General features: G+C 42.4%; 1 protein-coding gene across 1 annotated transcript; it reads right to left on the bottom strand.

Annotated features, from left to right (window-relative positions):
* Positions 1-2,927: 2,927 nt before the first annotated feature.
* rcn1 (reticulocalbin 1, EF-hand calcium binding domain) lies at positions 2,928-9,100 on the bottom strand. Its single transcript, XM_056413418.1, has 6 exons — positions 8,606-9,100; positions 7,557-7,750; positions 7,271-7,449; positions 5,293-5,353; positions 4,289-4,488; positions 2,928-4,176 (listed from the first exon to the last, which is right to left on the bottom strand). Exons 1-6 carry the CDS (start codon positions 8,821-8,823, stop codon positions 4,069-4,071), a joined length of 960 nt encoding a protein of 319 aa, XP_056269393.1. The 5' UTR covers positions 8,824-9,100; the 3' UTR covers positions 2,928-4,068.
* Positions 9,101-20,700: the final 11,600 nt, after the last annotated feature.

Raw genomic sequence — 20,700 nt, 5'->3', positions numbered from 1 at the left:
ATTAAATTCTGTTTCAATTCCAGAAATGCAAACTATGATCTGTCCTCCACTGAAAAGACAAAAGTCCCTCAAGCTGCCATGAAGGCAAAGAAACATATAGAGTTTAGCCATTCAGATTGGTAAATATTAGATGTTTTGTGTAAACAGCTCAATAATTAACTGAGATTGTATCCCGTTGTTATACCATTATGGCTGTTATTATATAATGGGTGGAATGCCTGTTATGAAAGCCTCAGCGCAGGATGGTTCAGATGGTTCAGATGTCCCAAAGATCATTACAAACAACACAGTGGGCTCCCCAGGGCACAAGAAACACACACAAGAGATAAAAGACAAAAACGACGGAACTCGGATTCATGCAGCTTAAAAATAGGGCATCGTGATGATAAGAGTCATGAGGAGAGTAGAAGGGGGGGATGAACTGTATGGTTTATTATGCAGGCAGTTTAACTGTCGTAGTCATTTGGGGTTAGCTGCTGTTAATGACTGTTATGGAAATGGCAGTGCACTAGGAAAAACATCTCTTTCAAAGCAGATGCAAGACTAAGTGAAAACGATACTCGGGGCTTCTTACACAATAATATTCTCCACTTTATGACCGTCCTCTCCCACTGTTTCCACCCTGTTCTCACCCAGAGGGCTCATTATTATCAGTGGAGAGGGGTTGATCTACGCAGACACTCATATGAGAGCTGTCTGAAGACATTACTGTACACACACTCCCCCAGTGTGAATGATTAGGAACCTATCATAAACAGGAGGGGCAGGCTGTTAAACATGACCGCGAGGCAGGCTGCACAGATAGCCCATGTGCCCCCATCTTGCTCAGTCAAACACACATTTGGTTCTTTTTCATCTGCGTTCACCACTAATATTCATCCACCTTCACTCACACACTGGCACCGACTCACAGATGCAGCCTGACACATGACAAACCTCATATGCTATTTGGAGGAAGTACATTGAGCTACTTAGTGTTTTAGGCCTCCCAATTATTCAAATGCATGATGCAAGACTGACCCCACACTCTGTAGAAAGGCAACAGAGCAAATATTTGACTTTCCAATAGACATTATAGAGACCAGAAATAACTAAAAACTTCCAACACCACAGTCAATACCTCCATTTTAAATGTTCCTCAGACCTGGAGCTTTTTTTGTCAGATGAACAACGAAGGAATTATTCTGAAAATAAATCTGTATTCGTGGATGAAGCTGCACAAGTGGAGCCATGCCAAAATACGGTAACCTATTTCTGCAAATGTGTATGAAATAAACATTGTTATTGTCATGTCTTCCTCTTACAAAGTTATCCAAACCTGGAAGATGCCAAAGAAAATATAGTAAAGTCAGAATAGCTTTCCAGACATTTTTGGCTTCTTGCAGTCGTGGTCTGAGTGTTTGAGGAAGGTTCTCCGTCACAACAGAATAACACACACCCCACACATACATCGCCCTGTCCCTTGTTCCTAATGAGCTTTATCGCATTGGTCCCGCTTGACTTGTCTTGCTAACTGGCACACATATATCCATATGTTCCACATGAGCAAGCAGAGGGGACAGGCTGGGTGGCAGAGCTGCTTTCTCAGTTACATCTGAGAGTTTCACTGCAACAGCCAGCAGCAACAGCAAGTCAGCATAATTCCATCTCTGCTTTGAGTGTGCAGTCTGCAATTAGTCATGAGAAGTGTTCACGGCATCCACTAAATAAGAACGAGAACATTTGAACGGCCTGTTCCTGATACAGTGGGAGCCTGGTGTCTTAAAAACTGTCCTTTTGCAAGTGAGCAGAGGGAGAATGAGTGTGAGTAATGACAGCAGGAGCATAATAATGACATTGTGAGGACAGAGCAGTGTGTTGGAAGAATGAAAGGGTGTTGGAAAGTATTATGTGCTGTAGTCACATGTTCTTTTGTCAAGAACCGGGCCGCACGGCCATGACAACAAAAGAGGGATACACACAAGAAGTGGTTGACAGAAAGAGTTATATTTAACTTGGGTAGCATAACATAATTTAGGGAGCATGAACATAAATTAGGTAGAATAAACAGTGGCGTGTGGAGTCTGTAGTTTCAGTGGTGGAGGTGAGCGCATGTGTGGGCAGTGTGTGTGATTTGTTGTATAATGGGTCAAACCATACTCTTCTACAACCAGCCAAACTGGAGTCTCAGGGAGAAGAGAGAAAGCTCCTGAGACCAGACGGCCTGTTTAAAAACAGGTGTTGCCAATGCTGCTGATTACCTCAGGTGTTTCCACTCTTCTCATGACCCTTGGCCACGCCCACCTGCAGGGACACAGCCAGTGGCAGAGAGGGTTGTCACACTTTAAAATAAGGGAGACGAGGGCAGTCGGACACGGCTCTACAATTATTAAAAATCCGATTGCTCCGAGTCCTAATGGTGAGACTGCGGTATTTGGATATGAGCCATAACTGTTAATAGTAAAGAAATCAGTGATATCAATGATATACGGGCTGCACGGTTGGAGTCGTGGAGTTGTCATGTCCTCCACCCTCTAAACAGGAAGTACTCAGTCTCCCCAGTGTCAGTGGGGATTGGCTCCAGTCCCCTCGACCCCGAATAGGATAAGCACTTTGGATAATGAACAATCATATTTATACAAATCATTGTAGGGTGGTATTAGACAGATACATAATTATATTGATTAAATTTAGGATTATTCACAAAATAAGCGTATTTACTTTATTACCCAGAGTTAGGAGAAGAGATCAATATCAATCATTCCAGCTTATGGCAGTATTTAACTTCTTTACTAACTCTAGGATACAAAGCAAGAGCTTTTCACAAAAAACTATCTTTTAAGCTGTCATCTATCCTATTCACAGAGTATATTTCTATCCTTAAACACCGATTCTGAAAAGAAAAATACTTAGAAATATAATGATTCTGCTTCGCAGCTTAACACAAATTATATAATACATTTTATTTATCTTGACATAATTCAGGAGCATGTGAAGTGAGGAAAGGGAGACATATTGATGTGTGTGGTGAACTATGAATGCAATGAGGTTTGGGACAACAAAGCACAACAGAAACAAAATGTGCAATAAAAAGAGAAATGTTGGACATAATTGGATCTTTTCATGACATACAAAGTACCCGTTAAGAAATACAGAATTTGATTTGAAAACAATAATTAAAAGATTACTTTTTGGTCAGGTTTATACTGTAAACACAATGCCAAATGCAGTATAAATTCACTGGTACATTTATTACAAAAAGTTGACCTTGGAGTGATGTAACAGGAAACAAGGGGTCATGTGGAGTTATGTATTCAAATCAACACACTCCGTCATTAAAAAAGACAGTTGTAAAAGAAAAAAGCTCAAATGTGACAGAAGGTAAATTACATTTAACATGGAGCATATTGTTGGCCCAAGTAGAACAATAAATACATTTAAAACAAAGTATAGAGAAACATTATTTCACAGGCTACACTTAAATCTAAACACGTGCAAAAACCATGCCATTAACTGCAGTTAATAAACATTTCTTAAAGCACAAAAACAACAAGTCATTAAAATCATGTGGCCGGGAAACTGTAAACAAATAAACATAATTTGCGAATAAAGACGATCACATTATTCCTCTCAAAGTTAAAGTAGAGAAGAGATTTGACAAATAAATACAAAATTCTTAACAATTGTTCTGCGCTGTAGTTTCACATTAACAGTGCTATCAAAAACTGTTCTTGTATATTAAAATTCAACTAAAGCTCGTTGCAGGTTTTATTGAAGACTATACGCAGATCTCTGAGGCAGTGAAGAAGGCACCGGAGATGAAGAGTCAGTGCTCCTGAATGTCAGAAACCAAACCGAGACGGACCTTTAGCGTCAGTGGTACGACCAACACTCATCCCTCCTCTTGTTTAGCATCTACAGTGTTGACTTACAATCCAACACTCTGACATCTGTCCCACTACTACGAGGAAAGGATGGAGTGGTGGCTGTGGAGATGGGAGGAGGCGCAAGAGTCTGAGTGAACTTTGAAGACAAAGGTGTTCATCAACCCTCCTCCTCCTCACACACGTCAGAAACTGCACTGAGAGCTCAGAGCTCTTCGTGGTTCTTGGTGAGGTCCTCTCCGTAGTTTGTGGCCTGGCTTCCCACAAACATGTTCCAGTTTTCAAGGATCTCCTCTTTGGTCAGCATCTGGTCCTGAGGAGGGAGGACAAGGGAATTGCAAGATAAGTAACCTCCTATTTTTTAACAATAGACGTACATTATGTTTATCTCAGTCGGAGGAATACAATCAGATGAAACTACGCACCTTGTCCTGGTCAGACTCATACACCAGATGTCTGGCTTCGGCTTCGGCATGGTCGTAGTCTTGTGGCATAATCCAGTGGCGGATTTCGTCCAGGTCCATTTTACCATCTTTGTTCAGGTCTCGGAAGTCAGAAAACTGTTCCCTCTCGGTCTTGATCCAGTCCGGCTCCGGACCCCCGTCCTCATGGGAAAACATGTCGGCTGAAACGGCAGAAGGACAATGGGAGTCAAAAAAGTTGTTTCAGGTTAATGTTGGCAGATACAAAATAAAAAAATCTATTTACAATACTTCTGGGATGCTTCTTAAATGGCAACAATAGCGGTCAGACATATTTCCCATGCAACGAACATCTGATTCCTTCCTCAGGTCAACTCACAACATCCAGAAACTAGTCATGAACAAAACTATAAGACACACCTTCAAAGTGGGTGTACATGAAAAGAAACTCATGGATTTAGCCATTAATAAATACTAATAACAGCTGTGCTGATGATACAGATCTGTATTAGCCTGCGTCTGTGACAACTGGCCTGTTGTGGCCCTTTTAAGATGTTTACTGTGCGATTGTATCGCATTGGGCAGCACGGTGGCTCAGTGGTTAGCACTGTCGCCTCACAGCAAGAAGGCCCTGGGTTCGAATCCCGGTCGTCCCGGTCGTTCCAGGTCCTTTCTGTGTGGAGTTTGCATGTTCTCCTCGTGCCTGCGTGGGTTTACCCCGGGTACTCCGGTTTCCCCCCAAGACATGCACCGCAGCCTCACCCCGGTTCGTATGGATGTGAATGAGTGTTGGTGGTGGTCGGATGGGCCGGAGGCGCTGATTGGCTGCCACGCTTCCGTCAGTCTGCCCCAGGGCAGCTGTGGCTACTGATGTAGCTTACCACCACCGGTATGACTGTGTGTGTATGACTACTGGACTCTGGACTGTAAAGCGACTTCGGGTGTCTAGAGAAGCGCTATATAAAATAAATGATTATTATTATTATTATTAGATTGCTTAAACTCACCAACATACTCATCTTCATCCACGTGTCCGTCTCCGTTCTTGTCAATGTCCTCCAAGGTTTCCTGCATTCAGAATAAGTTATGATATCATAAAAAAGGGAAACACAAGAGTCACCATGAGTGGAACTCTCACTTTGAGTAATAAAACAAAAACATGTTGCCCAAGGCACAAAGAGGGTCATCTTACAGCCGGGCTGACGGCTGACACTACAACCAATGAAGGACAGGGTTCCAGCTGATAAGAGCCACATTAGAAGATGATATACACTTTAGCAAACACTGGCTTTCAAAGCCCTGGGAGATGGATTTCACTCCCACATCCGGGATTTGACAGCGTGTGAATTTGACTGAACAGTTACTTAACCCTTGTGTTGCCTTAGGGTCATTTTGACCCGAATCAATATTACACCCTCCCCCCGCCTATGGGTCATTTTGACCCGATTCAATGTTTCACCCTCCTGTTACCTTTATATTTACTAACATATTTTACCCTTTGGGTTCAATTTGACGCCAGCAATTAAAACCTCCAGAAAATTATTAGAATTAATATTGTTTTCCAAGTTTAAGTGTGAGGCACTTTATGTTTGTTTGTTGACTACCGAAAGAACACCGACATTAAACATTGAATGGGGTCAAATTAATCCTAAGGCGGGAGGAGGGTGTAATATTGATTCGGGTCAAAATGACCCTAAGGCAACACAAGGGTTAAAGGATTGCAGTGTGAGCGGATCATTAGTTCACAACCACACACACACACACACCCACACACACTAAAATCACTGTTTGCATCACCTGCAGGTGAGATGCTGTTGCTGAAACCTACTGAATGATTAATATCCATGTAGCTTCTGTGGTCCAATTATAAACAAGTGCAACACTGTACATGAAAAGTTAAGGAGTTAAATACCAGAATGTTTTATTTAAAATGCTGCTGAGTATTAATACATTTTAGATGAAAGAACCTATGGTTCTTCATCACACCACATCTAAAGCAGCATGTCGGTAAGCAACCTACAGCTACATAGGAGGCTCCGTGGCAACATGATGGCGAACAATAAGGTTTTCAGGAGGTGCACGACACTGAAGCCTCTCTGGAACAATGTGAACACAACAATAAAAAAGATTTATGAAATATGCCATTGCAAACTACAGAAAAGTTCCCCTGGGAAACGGGGTGGGGGGAGCTAAACAAGAAAAGAAAACCTATTCGCGTTTGTTGGGTTTACAGTGTAATGCAGTGGAGCTCTCGGGCCTCTCAAAGCAGATCGCAGCAGGAAGATATGAAGCCGAACATGGAAACAGAACCGGTTCAAATGTAACCTGCACGACCAGCTCCGTTAGTGACCCGCTATCTTACAATCATGTTCTTCCTAAAGCGTCTCTTTCTGTCGTTACATCATAGGACTCAGAGGCCATCAATCAATCACTGTTGTGCGGTTGTGTAAAAAATCTGTGTTAGGAAAAAAAGGAAGAGGAGCTTAACCTCTTAATATTTTGAGAATCAGGCTGAGCTTCAGACACATGTTCCACAATCAGTGAACATCCTGGCGGAACAGTTGGTAACATTCGATAATGTCACAAAAATGACAGATTAATTATTATCTCGAACAGAGCAGCATAGTGCATCACCGCTAACATTAGCCACGCAACTGTTCCATGAAGCCAAATTTACATTTAAAGATCCAGTCTTAAATGGGACAGTCAGTCCATCCCATTGGACCTGTTCCAAAAACACATAGAAAGTCAATTATTTCCTGGGTCATTAAAACTTCATTAAGGTGTTATCCAAATGTAGCACATGCCTTCAAGTGACCCATCAGATGAAATACATGGATTATAAACTCCAATCTTAGTGGATGAAATTACATCACTCAAAAATAATTATATATTTTCCTCAATGAAAATCTGAAAGTTGAACACTGTGCTTACCGCCCCTTTCTAATTACACTTATAATAACCATGTGGTTACAGAGAGCTTACCAGAACCACAATATCCCTCATGTGTTCAAACTCCTCAGGATGGAGGAAGGATGTGAACTCTTCTCTGTCTGTTGCCAGGTCCCCATCCAGATCAGCTCTTTTAAACCTCCTCTCATCACGTGGGAGCATCTTCTTGAAGCTAAACTGGTCCTTAGCGTCCTCAAACTCCTCCGGGCTGGCTAAAGATGGGGAATTAAAATCAGGTTACCGTCACGTATATAAATAGCTAATCCAATACTGTAAATTAAAAACTAAATGACGTATGGCGTGAACAAAGCACACGTACAAAGGTAGTATCCATATGTGGCTTGCTTGTACTCATCCCACGAAATCTTGTTGTCTTTGTTCAGATCGTAGTCTGTCCACACCTTAGCCACGTTCTCGTAAACGTAACGCTTCTGCACACGTTTTATCCAAGCCTTGAGTTCAGCTGTGGAGATGGAGCCATCCGCGTCATCATCTATCCTGTCCACTATTTTACTGTAAGGCAAGAGAATGAGGACAAAGAGCATTTGTTAGAGTTATTATACACTTTCAATGCTCAAACACGATGGTAAAGACACTTAATAAGCACACGTCTATGTTCTGTCCCACTTCAAAACCGTGATCTATTATTTTCACAATCAGCCAGGAGACATATATTTGGTTGCACCACTTTTACTATCAGGGACGTGGCTTCAATGAGACTACCCTGGAAGGGGGGAGCAGGCAAAGCCCTTTTAGTGAAGAATGCAGTGGAGACGGGTATTCTTAGACCTAGTTTGCCACGTTGTGATGTTACAGGGGTCCTCCCACTCAACACAACAGGAAACGGTTTTTTTTATATTAAAGAGGGCAAGCCCATTCAGCCAGCGTGTGTTTCATGGTGCCAACTTGTCAACCAAGCAGTGGCACAAAAAAAACAAAAAAGTTGAAGCACACACACAGAACCACGTAGCACATGACGTGTAGGCCTACACACTGCTGTAAGTGACAACAGCTCTACGTAATGCAACACAACTGTACTCAAACTTCACCACCTGCATATGGTTCATTAATGCAGATGTATAATTCAGATTTCGGCTGAGCAATTAACTCAGGAGGAGAGTGTGCGAGTAGTCCTGGTGGCGCAATAACGCACCGTTACATAGAGCATTGTAGATTTTGCTGGCATGCACACTTGTGCTCATGTTACATTTTAATGTCCTTTAGCCTGAACAGTTACACGCAACGTACCCTTTCAGAGGAAGTGCGTGATTCATATAAACAACTACTCAAAGGAGCAATGACAATAACAATAACCAATACTGGTTTCAAAATCAGCTCGTGTCAAGAGTAATAATATGTCCTCCTTACCCAAGCCTGTCTTTGCTCTCCTCGGAAGTGAGCTGGTCAAATGACCTGGCCTCCTCTTTGCCAAGAAAGGCCTCATGGTCGTATTGGAAGCCTTTCTCTTCGTGGGCTTGCCTGCCCACTTCTGGGTCATGAATAACTCTGTCTTTCCTTAACGTGGGCTTGCCGTGCACCACCGCCGTGCACAGAAGCGCAGCACACATGAAGCTGTAGACGTCCATCAGTCAGAGGGGCTGAAGCTGCAGATTCCCACTGGATTTACACAGGCCTTGAACAGCGCACAATGAGCAAGCGGCTGTGTAGCTATACTTCCAGCGCTCGTGCCGACCCAAACCAAACCAACCTGTCTTCCTCTCTTCAGCAGCGGTGCGCAACAGTGTTGCAGCTGCGCAATAACCAAACCTGCAGAGTGCACCTGACTCTGCACTGGGAACACTTACGGACTTCACTCAAGCGATTTTAGGCAATCCTGTGCCCCTTTTTTCTGAACGAGGGATGCAACCGAACCGGGATTTCCTGCCCGCATTACGTACAGCCAATCACAGTGTCCGTTTAAAGCAAGACCCAGCCTCGCCGCCGTCAGGAGCCCTGCCATTGGTCCACGGGATGCCGTAACGCGAGAGGGATTCAGTCGCCACGTTGCACGCTGACGCGCTAACTCCATGTGGAGTCAGTGTAGGTCCGTTTGAAACCAGTAAGGAGGGAACATATGAAATTGTTACAGCTCTGTTGGTTGCAGAGCTGCTTCTCTCTTTTACACGGTCGTGTTCCCACTCGTACCAACATGCACCCGCCATGACGGTGCTCCTGTCGAGCATTATAGGTATGTGCACAGTGCACGTATAAACGGTGCAAGCCACCATTGCTTCAATTATGCACCGTCACCAACACATTATAAAACCCTGTAGAGTATTGTCTTTGCTGTAGTGTTAGTTTGTTATGTATGAAAAACCACTTGAAGTTGGAACAACCAAGCGTGAACATATTGTAGTTGTCCCCAACAAAGTATTGTATGTTAACTCTGTGTTTGTGTTGAGACACATTTGCCTTTTTAAAATCAAAATTAAGTGAATACTAAGTACAATGTTTGGGACACAATCCGTTTCATCACTACACCATCTGAATATGATATTTGGATATAGAATAATAGCCTTTGAGTCTGGTACCACAAAAGTAGCTAACCTGTAGTATTTTAATTTAGGGATTGTATGAACGTTATTAGGAAAGCTGATGCATCTAGTTTTTGCTTGAACAGCGCTATAGGTCAATGTCACAGTTTGATGTCATTGCAGGTGTAATAAAGGTTAAACACAGGTGTAAGTAATGACATTAATTATAGCCCTGTTCCATTTAGGTGGGCCAGGCCCTGCTGTTGTGCATGATGGCTCGCTGGAATGGCTGTTACACTAAATAAAATAGGACTATAATTATTTGTATTCATTACACATGTGTTTAAACTATGTCAGAATGGCTGCTCTAAAAACAGCCTTTATACAGGATTCAAACAACTATTATTTATGTAAATATACAGTGGAGTAATGTCTCTCTAGCTGAGAGGTGTTATCTGAGCTTCACCTTGCCTTGTTGGCATAGGTGTGTCTTTATTGCATGTTAGCGTGTCACGCTGTTACTTTATTCATCCCCAGGGGTAAATTTAGTGAAGCAGCAGCTAGCTAGTTATATACAATAACATATAATGGCAGGACATATTACATTTACATTTAAGAATTTAAATAATAAAGGAAATTAAAATGTAAAAATAAAATTAAAATGTATACAGTGGATCTAAAGTATAAAGTAAAGCAGTGCAATGTTCATTTAAGGAGGGTCTGGCCACAGGTGATTTATTTTACAGTCTTATTATGTTCTCCTGTATCTGTAGCAGTTTGTTGGAGAACTCGCTCCGCTGTCCCTGCAGTAGGTGGTGGAGAGGCTGGTCCGGGTTCTCCAATGTGGAGAACCATTTCTTCAGTGTCCTCCTCCACCTGTTCCGGATAGTTTTGTTTGCAGCCAATGATGGAGCCGGCATTCATCACCAGTGTATTGAGTCTGTTGGTGTCTCCGGCTCCAATGCTGCTCCCCCAGCAGAGTACGGAGAACTACAGAGCACTGGTCCAACAGACTGGTGGAACATCTCAGAGCACTGGTCCAACAGACTGGTAGAACATCTCAGAGCACTGGTCTAACAGACTGGTAGAACAGCTCCAACATCTTACTGCACACATCGAAGGATCAAAGTTTCCTCAAGAAAAAGAGTCGACTCATCCCGTTCTTGTACACAGCATTGATCTCGGCCTTCCAGTTGAGTCTGTCGATGGAGACACCCAGGGACCAGTACTTTCCCACCATATCCACATCCTCTCCCAAATCTCTCAGCGATTGTGGAGCTGTCGTCTTCTTCCTGAAGTCCACCACCATCTCTCCGGTCGTGGAAACGTTCAGAAGCATGCAGGCAATTTCTACCGGACCACTCCACAAAGTCATCCACTACTGCCCTGTATTCCACTTCCCGTCCATCCTTAATACACCCGACCACTGCAGTAATCAGAGAACTTCGTTGCGCTGCTAGCAACAATAGCTACAAGGCATCTCCTTGTTGAGAACTGTTTAGGGGCAACAAATGCCCCCAATCTCATATATTTCCTCCTTTAAGTGTCAATCGAGTCAAAGACTCAGTTCCACTGGGGTCTAGGACCATCTCATGGGCTGCAACAAAGAAGCGAGATGCACCAAGTTGAAGTTTTTTCAATATTTATATCGAAACAAAACAACCTAAAATCAGCCAAACTAAAGACATACTTAATGGAATAGTGTGAACGTCAGTGAAACCAGCAGTGTGTGGTTAAGTGATGGATGGTTGTGTATATTTGTGTTGGAATATGCGTAAAAACAATACAAGGCATCATACCCAAGCCCACTCGGGTCCCTAGAAGTAAGAAATAAAAAACTGAATAGAAGGGCCAGACTGCTACAAGCTATCTGGGCTGTATAGACTGGGAAGAGTGCGCACAGGTGTTCCCAGTTGTCCTTAACGATCCCGCCACGTCATGATGACGCGTCGTTGATCACATAGTCAACAGACAACAATACTAAAATGAACAGCACAAATCGCTTTTTCAAATGGCACACCACTCAGGATGTATCTACCGCCTGCTTTCAGAGGCCAGAGACCTCCACAGTATTACACTGTGAACCGAACAAACAGCATGAGATCGTACTCTGTATAGGTTCTCTGAGTTGAGGAATTGGGAGAGAAAAAGTGTATCGATTCATCCTGTTAAATGTAGAGCAGCACAAGCCAGTGCCACTACGTGTAGCTCTAGTCCAGTGTGTGACTGAGGGTGGGGAGGTGTCCCTGGTTTGTTAACTTCATGCTTGCGACATAAGAAAGACATAGAAAGAATTAGCATCATGGGGTGGGGGGTGCGATCATATCTCCATGAAGATGACAAGAAGAATCACATTACTTGGATGTATCTTAACTAGCAGACTCTGTACCCTGGAAACAAGTTGCTGACACTGCCGTGCCTAATCCTTCTTTGTGGGCAGGAGAAATGTGTACTTTGTCATTCATCAGTAGCATAATAAGCCAGCACATGGCACTTTGCTGTTTTGCATAAATAGTACACCCCAGTTTATGATTATAAAGGAGCCCTGGGGCTAACTAGCCTCTTTATTCTATTAATGAATAGTTAATGTATTTAAATTAGTCCTGCCTGGTCAATTTGAATCAGTGTGTTGTGCAGACATGAAGAAATACAAATGTGTTTTCCCAGTGAGAGGCATCTGAAATCTACTAAAAACATGTATAAATAAACATAAAATGTGTAAAGTCTGGGCTGTATTGAAATACAATACTGGTATTAGACATGCATCTCACAAGCTTCATCAATGAGAATAAATCATTTTCTGTCAACAATTTGATATGTTTACTTGAATTTGATTGTATATAGCATTTAATCCCACATTATAGTGGCTGCTTTTGTGTAGAAGGTTTTGTGAAGTAAGGAATAATCTCAACCAATAGTAGCACGGCTGAGCAACTGCAGACATTAACATGTTGGAGATAGAAAGTAGTTGGGAAGAGTGGCTTTCAACATGAATATTTCACAGAGGAATAGAAAGGGGAGGGGGATGCAGCTACAGGGGTGTTCAGTTAACCATGAGATTACACACACTGCAGAAGGCATTTGGTTAATGTAATTAAGAAAACCCTATGGTGGGAGACACAGAGCATTAGTGTCCGGGATATACAGTTCTGTTGTGGCCTTTTCCTGCCCCACGCTCACAGCCACACACTGTATATTTATCCCATTCACTTTTTTTTGCGTAAATTAATCTGAATTTGTGAATATTTAAGTGCTTATGAATAACTGCAATTTAAAACTAATTCATTGAAGTAAATATGACCGTTGCCGAAAAGCTTCTTTTTAAAAATCTTTATTTATTGGTGATGGTACACAAATTATTTACCTAAAAAGGCATCTAATCTGTGGGTAGATGTAGGATATTCCAGTGATGTTTCATTCAATGAGAGTAGACATATAACCTCTCTTTTCTAACAAATGCACCCCCGTTTTGGGTGCAGATTAAGCCACAACGGTATGGATGTAGCGGAGGCCTTTCCTCAGCTTTTTGCAGTCAGAGCTGAGTTTGTTACTGAGGCGTCTGACCAATGAAGATACATTTAATTAGCTTTGCTCTGCTATCAGTCAGCTGCAACTTGTGGTAAGAAAAGGTGTCTTCCTGTTTAGCTTCAAGCTGCCTCAATGCAGCTTTAAACCAGAGTTTAGAAAGAAGAAACATTCATAACCAGACATTTGAATACATGACCTTTGAAACTACAATGTCATTATTTCTGAATTTACTCCTCTGCTTTATTATCTTCATGTACGGTAATTTCATCATTGTTTCTATATTCTTTTTAATAAGAAGATGTTTTGGTTTGTGCTGTATTGTTTGGAATTCCCAGTTCTGTTCTTAATGAATATCATTTTTTTGTCTACAATAATTTGTCCCTCTGGTTTTAGGTTGGTTTTTGGAGGAGTCAAAGTAGAATATTGATTTGACTCAACAATAACAGGAAATATAGAGTCTCTCATCACACAATTACTCTCCCCAATTTCCCTCCCCCTTGTGAATACACATACTTATAATAACTCACCGCCCATACTATTCTGGATAGATTAATAAACTTCCCATTGCTGCCACATAGGAGAAAAGAAACCTTTGCTCTGTTTAATGACAACTGTAAAATGGAGGCAATCATGGGATGCCTCCCATGACATTTCCCAGTTCCTGTCCGCTCCACTTATCTTAGACAAATGACCGTGCCAGGCCACTATCGAGATGAAGCGTTTTCCCCGAGTCATTACGTCTGTCATCAGGGCCATTTCCATATTGAAAAATCTCAGACAATAAACGACGCCTGAGCCTTTAATAACTGTGAAGGAATCATATTTGGAAAATTGCATTGAAGCAATAACCTTTTCTCCCTGTAATTAGATGACAGAGAGGTCCTGGTTTTAATTAAGTCAGCAATTTATAGCAGCACAGCCATACCTCAGCGTGCTGATTAGTATTGGAGGGATCACAGAACAGCGTTGCCTCAATTTGAACAGATTTGATCTAGTAATTACTGTGTTATATGGCAAAGGCCACAGCAAGTCTCCGACTCCAGACTCTGTTGATGCAGTGCTCCGTGAAGCATGGCCCTTCCCATCGTTACTCGAGCTGCAAATATGTGGCGAGCAAGTGTCTGTCTGAATAGGCCTTCAAAAGGGGTCATCAACAGAGGACATAATGTCTGAGGAGGCATATTAAGGTGGGATTGTGAATGTGAGGTGTCTGTATGTGTGTGTGTGTGTGTGTGAGGGGATATGTTTAGGCGCAGAATCCTTTCATGCCGCTTCTTAATTGATCCCATTGGTCACTGTTAAACGTTAACATTTGCACGAGGGGGCAGAACAGTTAAGGATGCTGTTTTAGTGCTGTGTTAATAAACATGGCAATTTACTGTCAATTTATGCCCTGACAGGTCGTAATGAAGACCATGAAAAGAAGATTAGCTGGAGCTGTTACAGCGGACCGTCTGGGGACCGTCATCATGAGACTGTGGGGACCAGCGCTCGCTGTGTGAGCTGGCACCCCTCTGGCTTTCTGTGGCCGTCCACATGATTGACATTAATGGTCCAGTTTACGGAAAGAATAGTACATTTGTGTTCCCTCTTTTGAGAATATGACATTCATCACATTACACAGACATGCATCTATAGGCTATCGGAACAATAGCACATGACAGCCCCCTTGACACATCATTAGTGACATCAAACAGATGCCTGTGATCTGTGCCGCTAATTTCATTAGCTTCTCCGGCTAACCACAACAGTGTTACAGTGTGGTAAAGGTCCGTGTGGCATCCGAGCAAAAAGGGCACATATTTGGTCTGGGTTTACCTTTCTACTCTACTATACATTTAATTTTTGGGGTTCACAGCATCTGGAATTAGCTGCGCAGCCATCATGGGGAGTAAGGCATACAAAACCAAGTCCTGCCAAAATGTCAAAGATTTGTTTTACTATATTGTGACACATTATGGTGGAGGGGGGGAACAAGGGTCTTTAAAATTTAACAGGAAATACACACACCTGGTTGAGATCAGAAGAGCGATGCATGTAGGCTCCTCGTGTCGACTTCTCCCAATATAAGCAATGCAAATCCCGAGGGCCGAATGGAAGAATGGGGTTAATTAATCCCAGAGGACACAGCCCCCTCGATCTTTCCCCCCGATAAAGGTCACGCTTCACAATAAGACAATGCATGTGTCCCCCCGTCCCCCCCTGAGTACTTCTCGTCCTCTCCCTCAAAACATCTAATTTGATCGCCTTCCTTCAATCTGCATAACTATATTGCCTGAGAACTAACCCTGACCCGCACTGGGACATTAAGTGCTAATACTAAATGTCGTCCCCAGGCTTTGAATCATCCGTAGATCTGTGACAAAGTGGCCTCGGAGGCAATGGAGTCTGGTGCTAAATGTCCGCCACTGGCTAAACATCATTAGCGTGCTGACGTTGGATGATAAAGACTCGAGGCCTTGGCTGTGTGTCTGTGCCCTGCAATTTATGGGTCATCATTCAGGTGATATTTTGCTCCGGTCCAACATTCTAGTCAATTGACGTCACATTACTCTATTTACACCTCTGGACTGTGGCCTGTTCCAGTGAAACTATATGAGCTGTGCACATGAACCACAGATGCTGTTTCCAGCCTTTTTTTTTTGCTGTCGCTGCAGAGTCTGTGACAGAGGACACTCACTAAGTGAAGCCACAAAGACCTTCATCCTAAGAGGTTTGTCTCCGTAGTCTCATGACTCTAATTCTTCTCAGAGTATCAAGAGATCAACATCAGATCAATGCAATATTTCCATGATGATTAAAACGCTGGACCAGTTATCAAGAAACTAAATACGACTACTTTACTTTCTTTGAACTACATCTTCTTCCTCACTTTAGGTTAAGCTCCGTTCTCTGTGTCGTCTGACTTGAGTCTTTACTCCTCCATCAATGGGACGGTGGTGGTGGAGCGGTTTTGGCTGCAGAAAGAGTGTCTCCCCTGTGCAGCAGCACAGCTCCTGTCCCCTTCTCTCCCTGCAGCTGGAGCTACCATGAGCCAGATGCTACGTAGCTTCACCACCCTCTGTCCCCCTTTTCTCTCTTCCAGGAGGATGGTGCCCAGAGAGGAGGATGACAAACGCCTCTGCCTCCGCTTACTGACGGATTTGGACGACCTGACTCCCGCCCCGCACTGTTCCAACCGCCAGCACAAGATGTTGACTTAATGGAAGGGGGTTGGCTGTGGATTGGCCCATATGCGTTTGTATTGGGGAAAATATGGCAGGGCGGTGTGCCTGTGTATTTGTGTATTCAATAGTGTGTGTGTGTGTGTGTGTGTGTGTGTGTGTGTGTGTGTGTCTTCTCCTAGCCCAGACTGCCGACATCCATCATGCCATGGCGCTCTGGCAGAGAGTGGAACTCAGACAGCTTCACTAACACACGGTCAGTTAAATTGCCTGTTAAATTGTCCTGGTCTATCTTAGGTGTAGATAAAAACACTGCACTTAAAGCCTGCACTTAAAGGCAGAAATTGTCAAGTAAATGCCAACCTCCCTCCATGCATAGAGAGAGAGAGAGAGAGAGGAGAGGGAAAGAGGGAGAAACAGAGATCCTCTAAGGGAAACACATTTCCATTACAGGACAACACACTGCAGAATAGACACAGGATAGTGTGTCTCTTGGAGATGCCACAACTATTGGCTTATTTAAGAGTTGTTTCTCCATAATCTTCACATTTTCATCAAATTATGAAGTTTATACTCTGATATTATTACCTGCAGAATATTATAGTATATATTTCAACGTTTAAAACACTTTGTAAGATTCACAAATGTATCCAAGACGCCAATATACAGTTCATATGAGCTCTAGACTCACCTGATCAAAAGGCTAAATTATGCATGAGGAGCACAACTGCAAAACCTCTTCATCAAACTTCACTGCGACCCCTTAATGATTAAAACAACGGTCTCAATCCAATACGTTTGACATTTCTCTCCATGCAACCAGATGGAAAATGAAGCCTCATTCTTTACACATTACTGTGATATTAGGATCATTGCCTGGATTCGACTTGTGTACCTGAAGCAGAAAGCACTAGAGCGGCTCTCCTGTACCAGAGGTCAAGAAAAGGGTGGGTTGTAGTTAAAGCCTCTGGTCAGTGTTTGTCATAAAGAACATTATTACAAATACAAGGGGAAACATGAATTTGTATACATCTCACAGGAACTTACAATTTGAAAATGTGTTCCAGTTATAACACGTTGTTATACTCTCCGCTACATCACTGACTAAAAGTCTGTCTCGTGAGATGGTACTTTGTTACTTTGTTTTTCTGAAATGTTAAAATTTGTTTTCCTTTGGCTCTGGATTTGGTTCAACACTCTAAATGACAACCGTATTCAACTGAAGACAATAAAGGACTCATTCTTATTTATTATTATTACTTAGACTAGTTGACATACACAGGCTTGTCTTTGTTCTATTTTGCCGAAAACAATTATGATCCGTAAATGGTAATAGTTTTTATTCTCAAACATCTATTATTTTTGATGTATTTCGATAATGTGTCAGATGCTATAACATATTTAAGGCCACATACTGTGGTATTTTTAGCAGATTAGAAGCTTGATAATTAGATAGATGGACGTATTCTGCCAACATAAACTGTGATATGAGAGGTCATCTCTATTGACACACAGGGAGCGATGCATACATTAACTGCATCGATGAACAATGTGTGACAATGACTGTAAGAGCATCAATATGTGTCAGCAGCCGTTAAGATGTTAATGTTTGCATAAACTAATGATAATATTTGTATTCAACGGCTTCAATGTGCAACAAAGATGAACTCTGATATATACTTAAATATATAATGTAATCAAATCAGCTGCGATAGTACTTGTAAAGTTACATTTGTTCTTACCTCTTATTCATTGTGACGTATGACCTAAGAACTATTGTTTATGAGAAGTAGTTTATTTTCATAAATCAAGGAAGATTAAATGAATGACTCAAGAAAGTTAGAATACATAGACGGATAGATTACTTTATTAATAGCGAAAGGACATTTAATTGTGACAGCAGTTTAGAGCATACATATAGATTACAATTAGCAATAAAATGATATCCTCATATGTTGTGTCCCCACCTGATCCTCATTCATGTGAGGCCAAACAAACATAGAAATCAAAAAAACATTGATTTAATTCCATAATATAATTACCTGACATATCTCAAAGTAAACCCCACTCAACCAGTGGCAGTAATCATGCAGCAAATAAGTTCCCGTGAATACAAACAGAGCCGGGTCACCTTTGTTCAGCAGAGCGGGAATGAAACGTGCAGCGCGTTGAACTCCCGCGTCATCCCGCAGAGGGCCTGCGGGTCCCCGGATGGACGCCAGGGGGCAGAAAAGCTCCACAAGTGACGGCGGTGGAGCGTTCTCCTCCGGTATCACCTGAAGATGCTTCTATAAGATGTCTGGTTTGGTTTGTGTTTAGAGATTGAGATATAATTGATTTGAACCGTTTTTGATGTTTGTCTTGTTCATATTGTTCCAATTGAAAACGTGCCACGCGCATTTAGTAAAGATTGCATAATGTGCGCGTTCAATTATAAACATATACGAGTCCTATATAAAAGTGATCCACTATCTCAACATATCAGATTATTCGGATACATTCTGCCAGTTATGTTAAAGTTGTTATTGTGATGTTATATACGAATGACTCGTGAGTGGCTGATGTTCCTGCATGCGCTCTTGAAGGAGAAAGTTCGTGGTGATGGAGTCTTTCCTTTGGAGTATTTTTACTTTGGTTCCACCTGGCAACATTCTCCCTCCCTCTCGTTTCTCCCAGGATTCAATCTTGACTCGTTTTCAAGTCTGCCATTTGTTAAGGGACGTGACGAGGTCGAGAAGCCAAAGGTCAACCTTCTCGTCGGCCTTCTCCAGTAGTGGCTGACGGGGGTGGGGGGGCTTCGCGTGGGAGTTTGGCTAAACGTCCGCCCATCTGCTGGCCCATCTGAAGAGGTGCAAATGTTTAACTTCCACAATGCAACTTCTGGAGGAAGTCTCTTGGCGTGAGGGAGCGCGTCCGTGCGTAGAGACGCAGCGGATGAGTGGGCAGCAATGGAAGCCAATCTGATGAATATATATAATAGCACATTAAACGGTTGTATTGTATTTTCTGCGTGATTGATTGCAGGTACAAGTTTACACATACCATATGCAAATCGATTATAACTCAAAATGTTTGCAGATTTGTATTAGCAATCACGCTAATGTGCTACTTAATTATGTGCGTGGTACCTGAGACCTGCATGCTCTTACCTTGGATCATTCATGTGCCATTAATTTATTATACATGCATAACTTTTGCATTTCTCTCATTTGGAATCTAATTTAATGGTGTCCTGATTGTTGGGGTTGAGACTCATTTCCTCCGATAAATATATATGTTTTAAAGTTGAGAATATGTTTGTGCAAATAATTTAAGATGCATGCGCGTGCGTGCGTGTGCGCGCGCGATAGAGAGAGCTATAGAGAATGATGATCACGTCCATCCTTCGTCCTGTTTGGACCCTCAAATGACGCACTATAGCGGGCAGCATCAGACTAATGCAGTGTGACCGGGGGGCTCTCTCTGGCAAGCAAACCCCAGAGATGTCCACAAATCCATATATGTCAGAGAAATATGAAAACAAAAAAATTAAAAGGGTTTCCTGTTTATATGTGGTGTTACGACGCATTATAATGATCAGCGACCGCCAATTATATAGTTTAAACATCATTATTTATTTAATATTACATCTAGACAACTATATGCGCTCGTTGGTTTGTGAGCTTCCCTTTCTGCTCAAACGCAGAAGGAGGGTTGCATCTGTTAGGGTCCAATGTTAGTCTTAATTACTGGCCTTCATGTTCTCCATGGCCCTCAACCGTCTTTAATTAAAACCTTGATTAGGGGGGAGGAGGTCTCGGGCAAGACTATTACCAGATGGGTTTCCAGCAATAATAATAAAGACTTTATCCGCCGCCGCTGCTGCTGCCTGTGTGCCATAAAGCGCAGAGCTCACTGGCCATCCATATCAAAGCACAGCGAGCAGAAAGAGGCTGTTAATTACGCCGGTAATTACTTGTCTAATTACGGTTCGTTTGTGATTAGATTTAGAATCGTTTCGTGGTCCACACAGAGGCTTTCTGTTGCCAGTACGGACTGAGGCTTAACACTGTATAGGCTGAGATGTAGTGTGTATCCTCAGCGGGGTGCTGCTGAATAACCGGCTATAAGAGATGGATTGAATAAGATCAATAGTGAAGCACTGACCCGAAATTTATCATTATTTTTCTCACAGAAGTCCTGAATAATCTATATGTTCACGGTACAACAAAGTGTCACAAACATAATTTGCTTTCCTTTCTCGGCCTTTTTGCATTATATTTTGCGCATGTTTGGCAGCCTTTAGTGAGCTTTCTTA

Source organism: Pseudoliparis swirei, chromosome 4 (genome assembly GCF_029220125.1).
Source record: "Pseudoliparis swirei isolate HS2019 ecotype Mariana Trench chromosome 4, NWPU_hadal_v1, whole genome shotgun sequence".
NCBI classification, from domain to species: domain Eukaryota; kingdom Metazoa; phylum Chordata; class Actinopteri; order Perciformes; family Liparidae; genus Pseudoliparis; species Pseudoliparis swirei.
The sequence above is the reverse complement of the archived record's forward strand: the minus strand, read 5'-3'. Positions and strand labels throughout refer to the sequence as shown.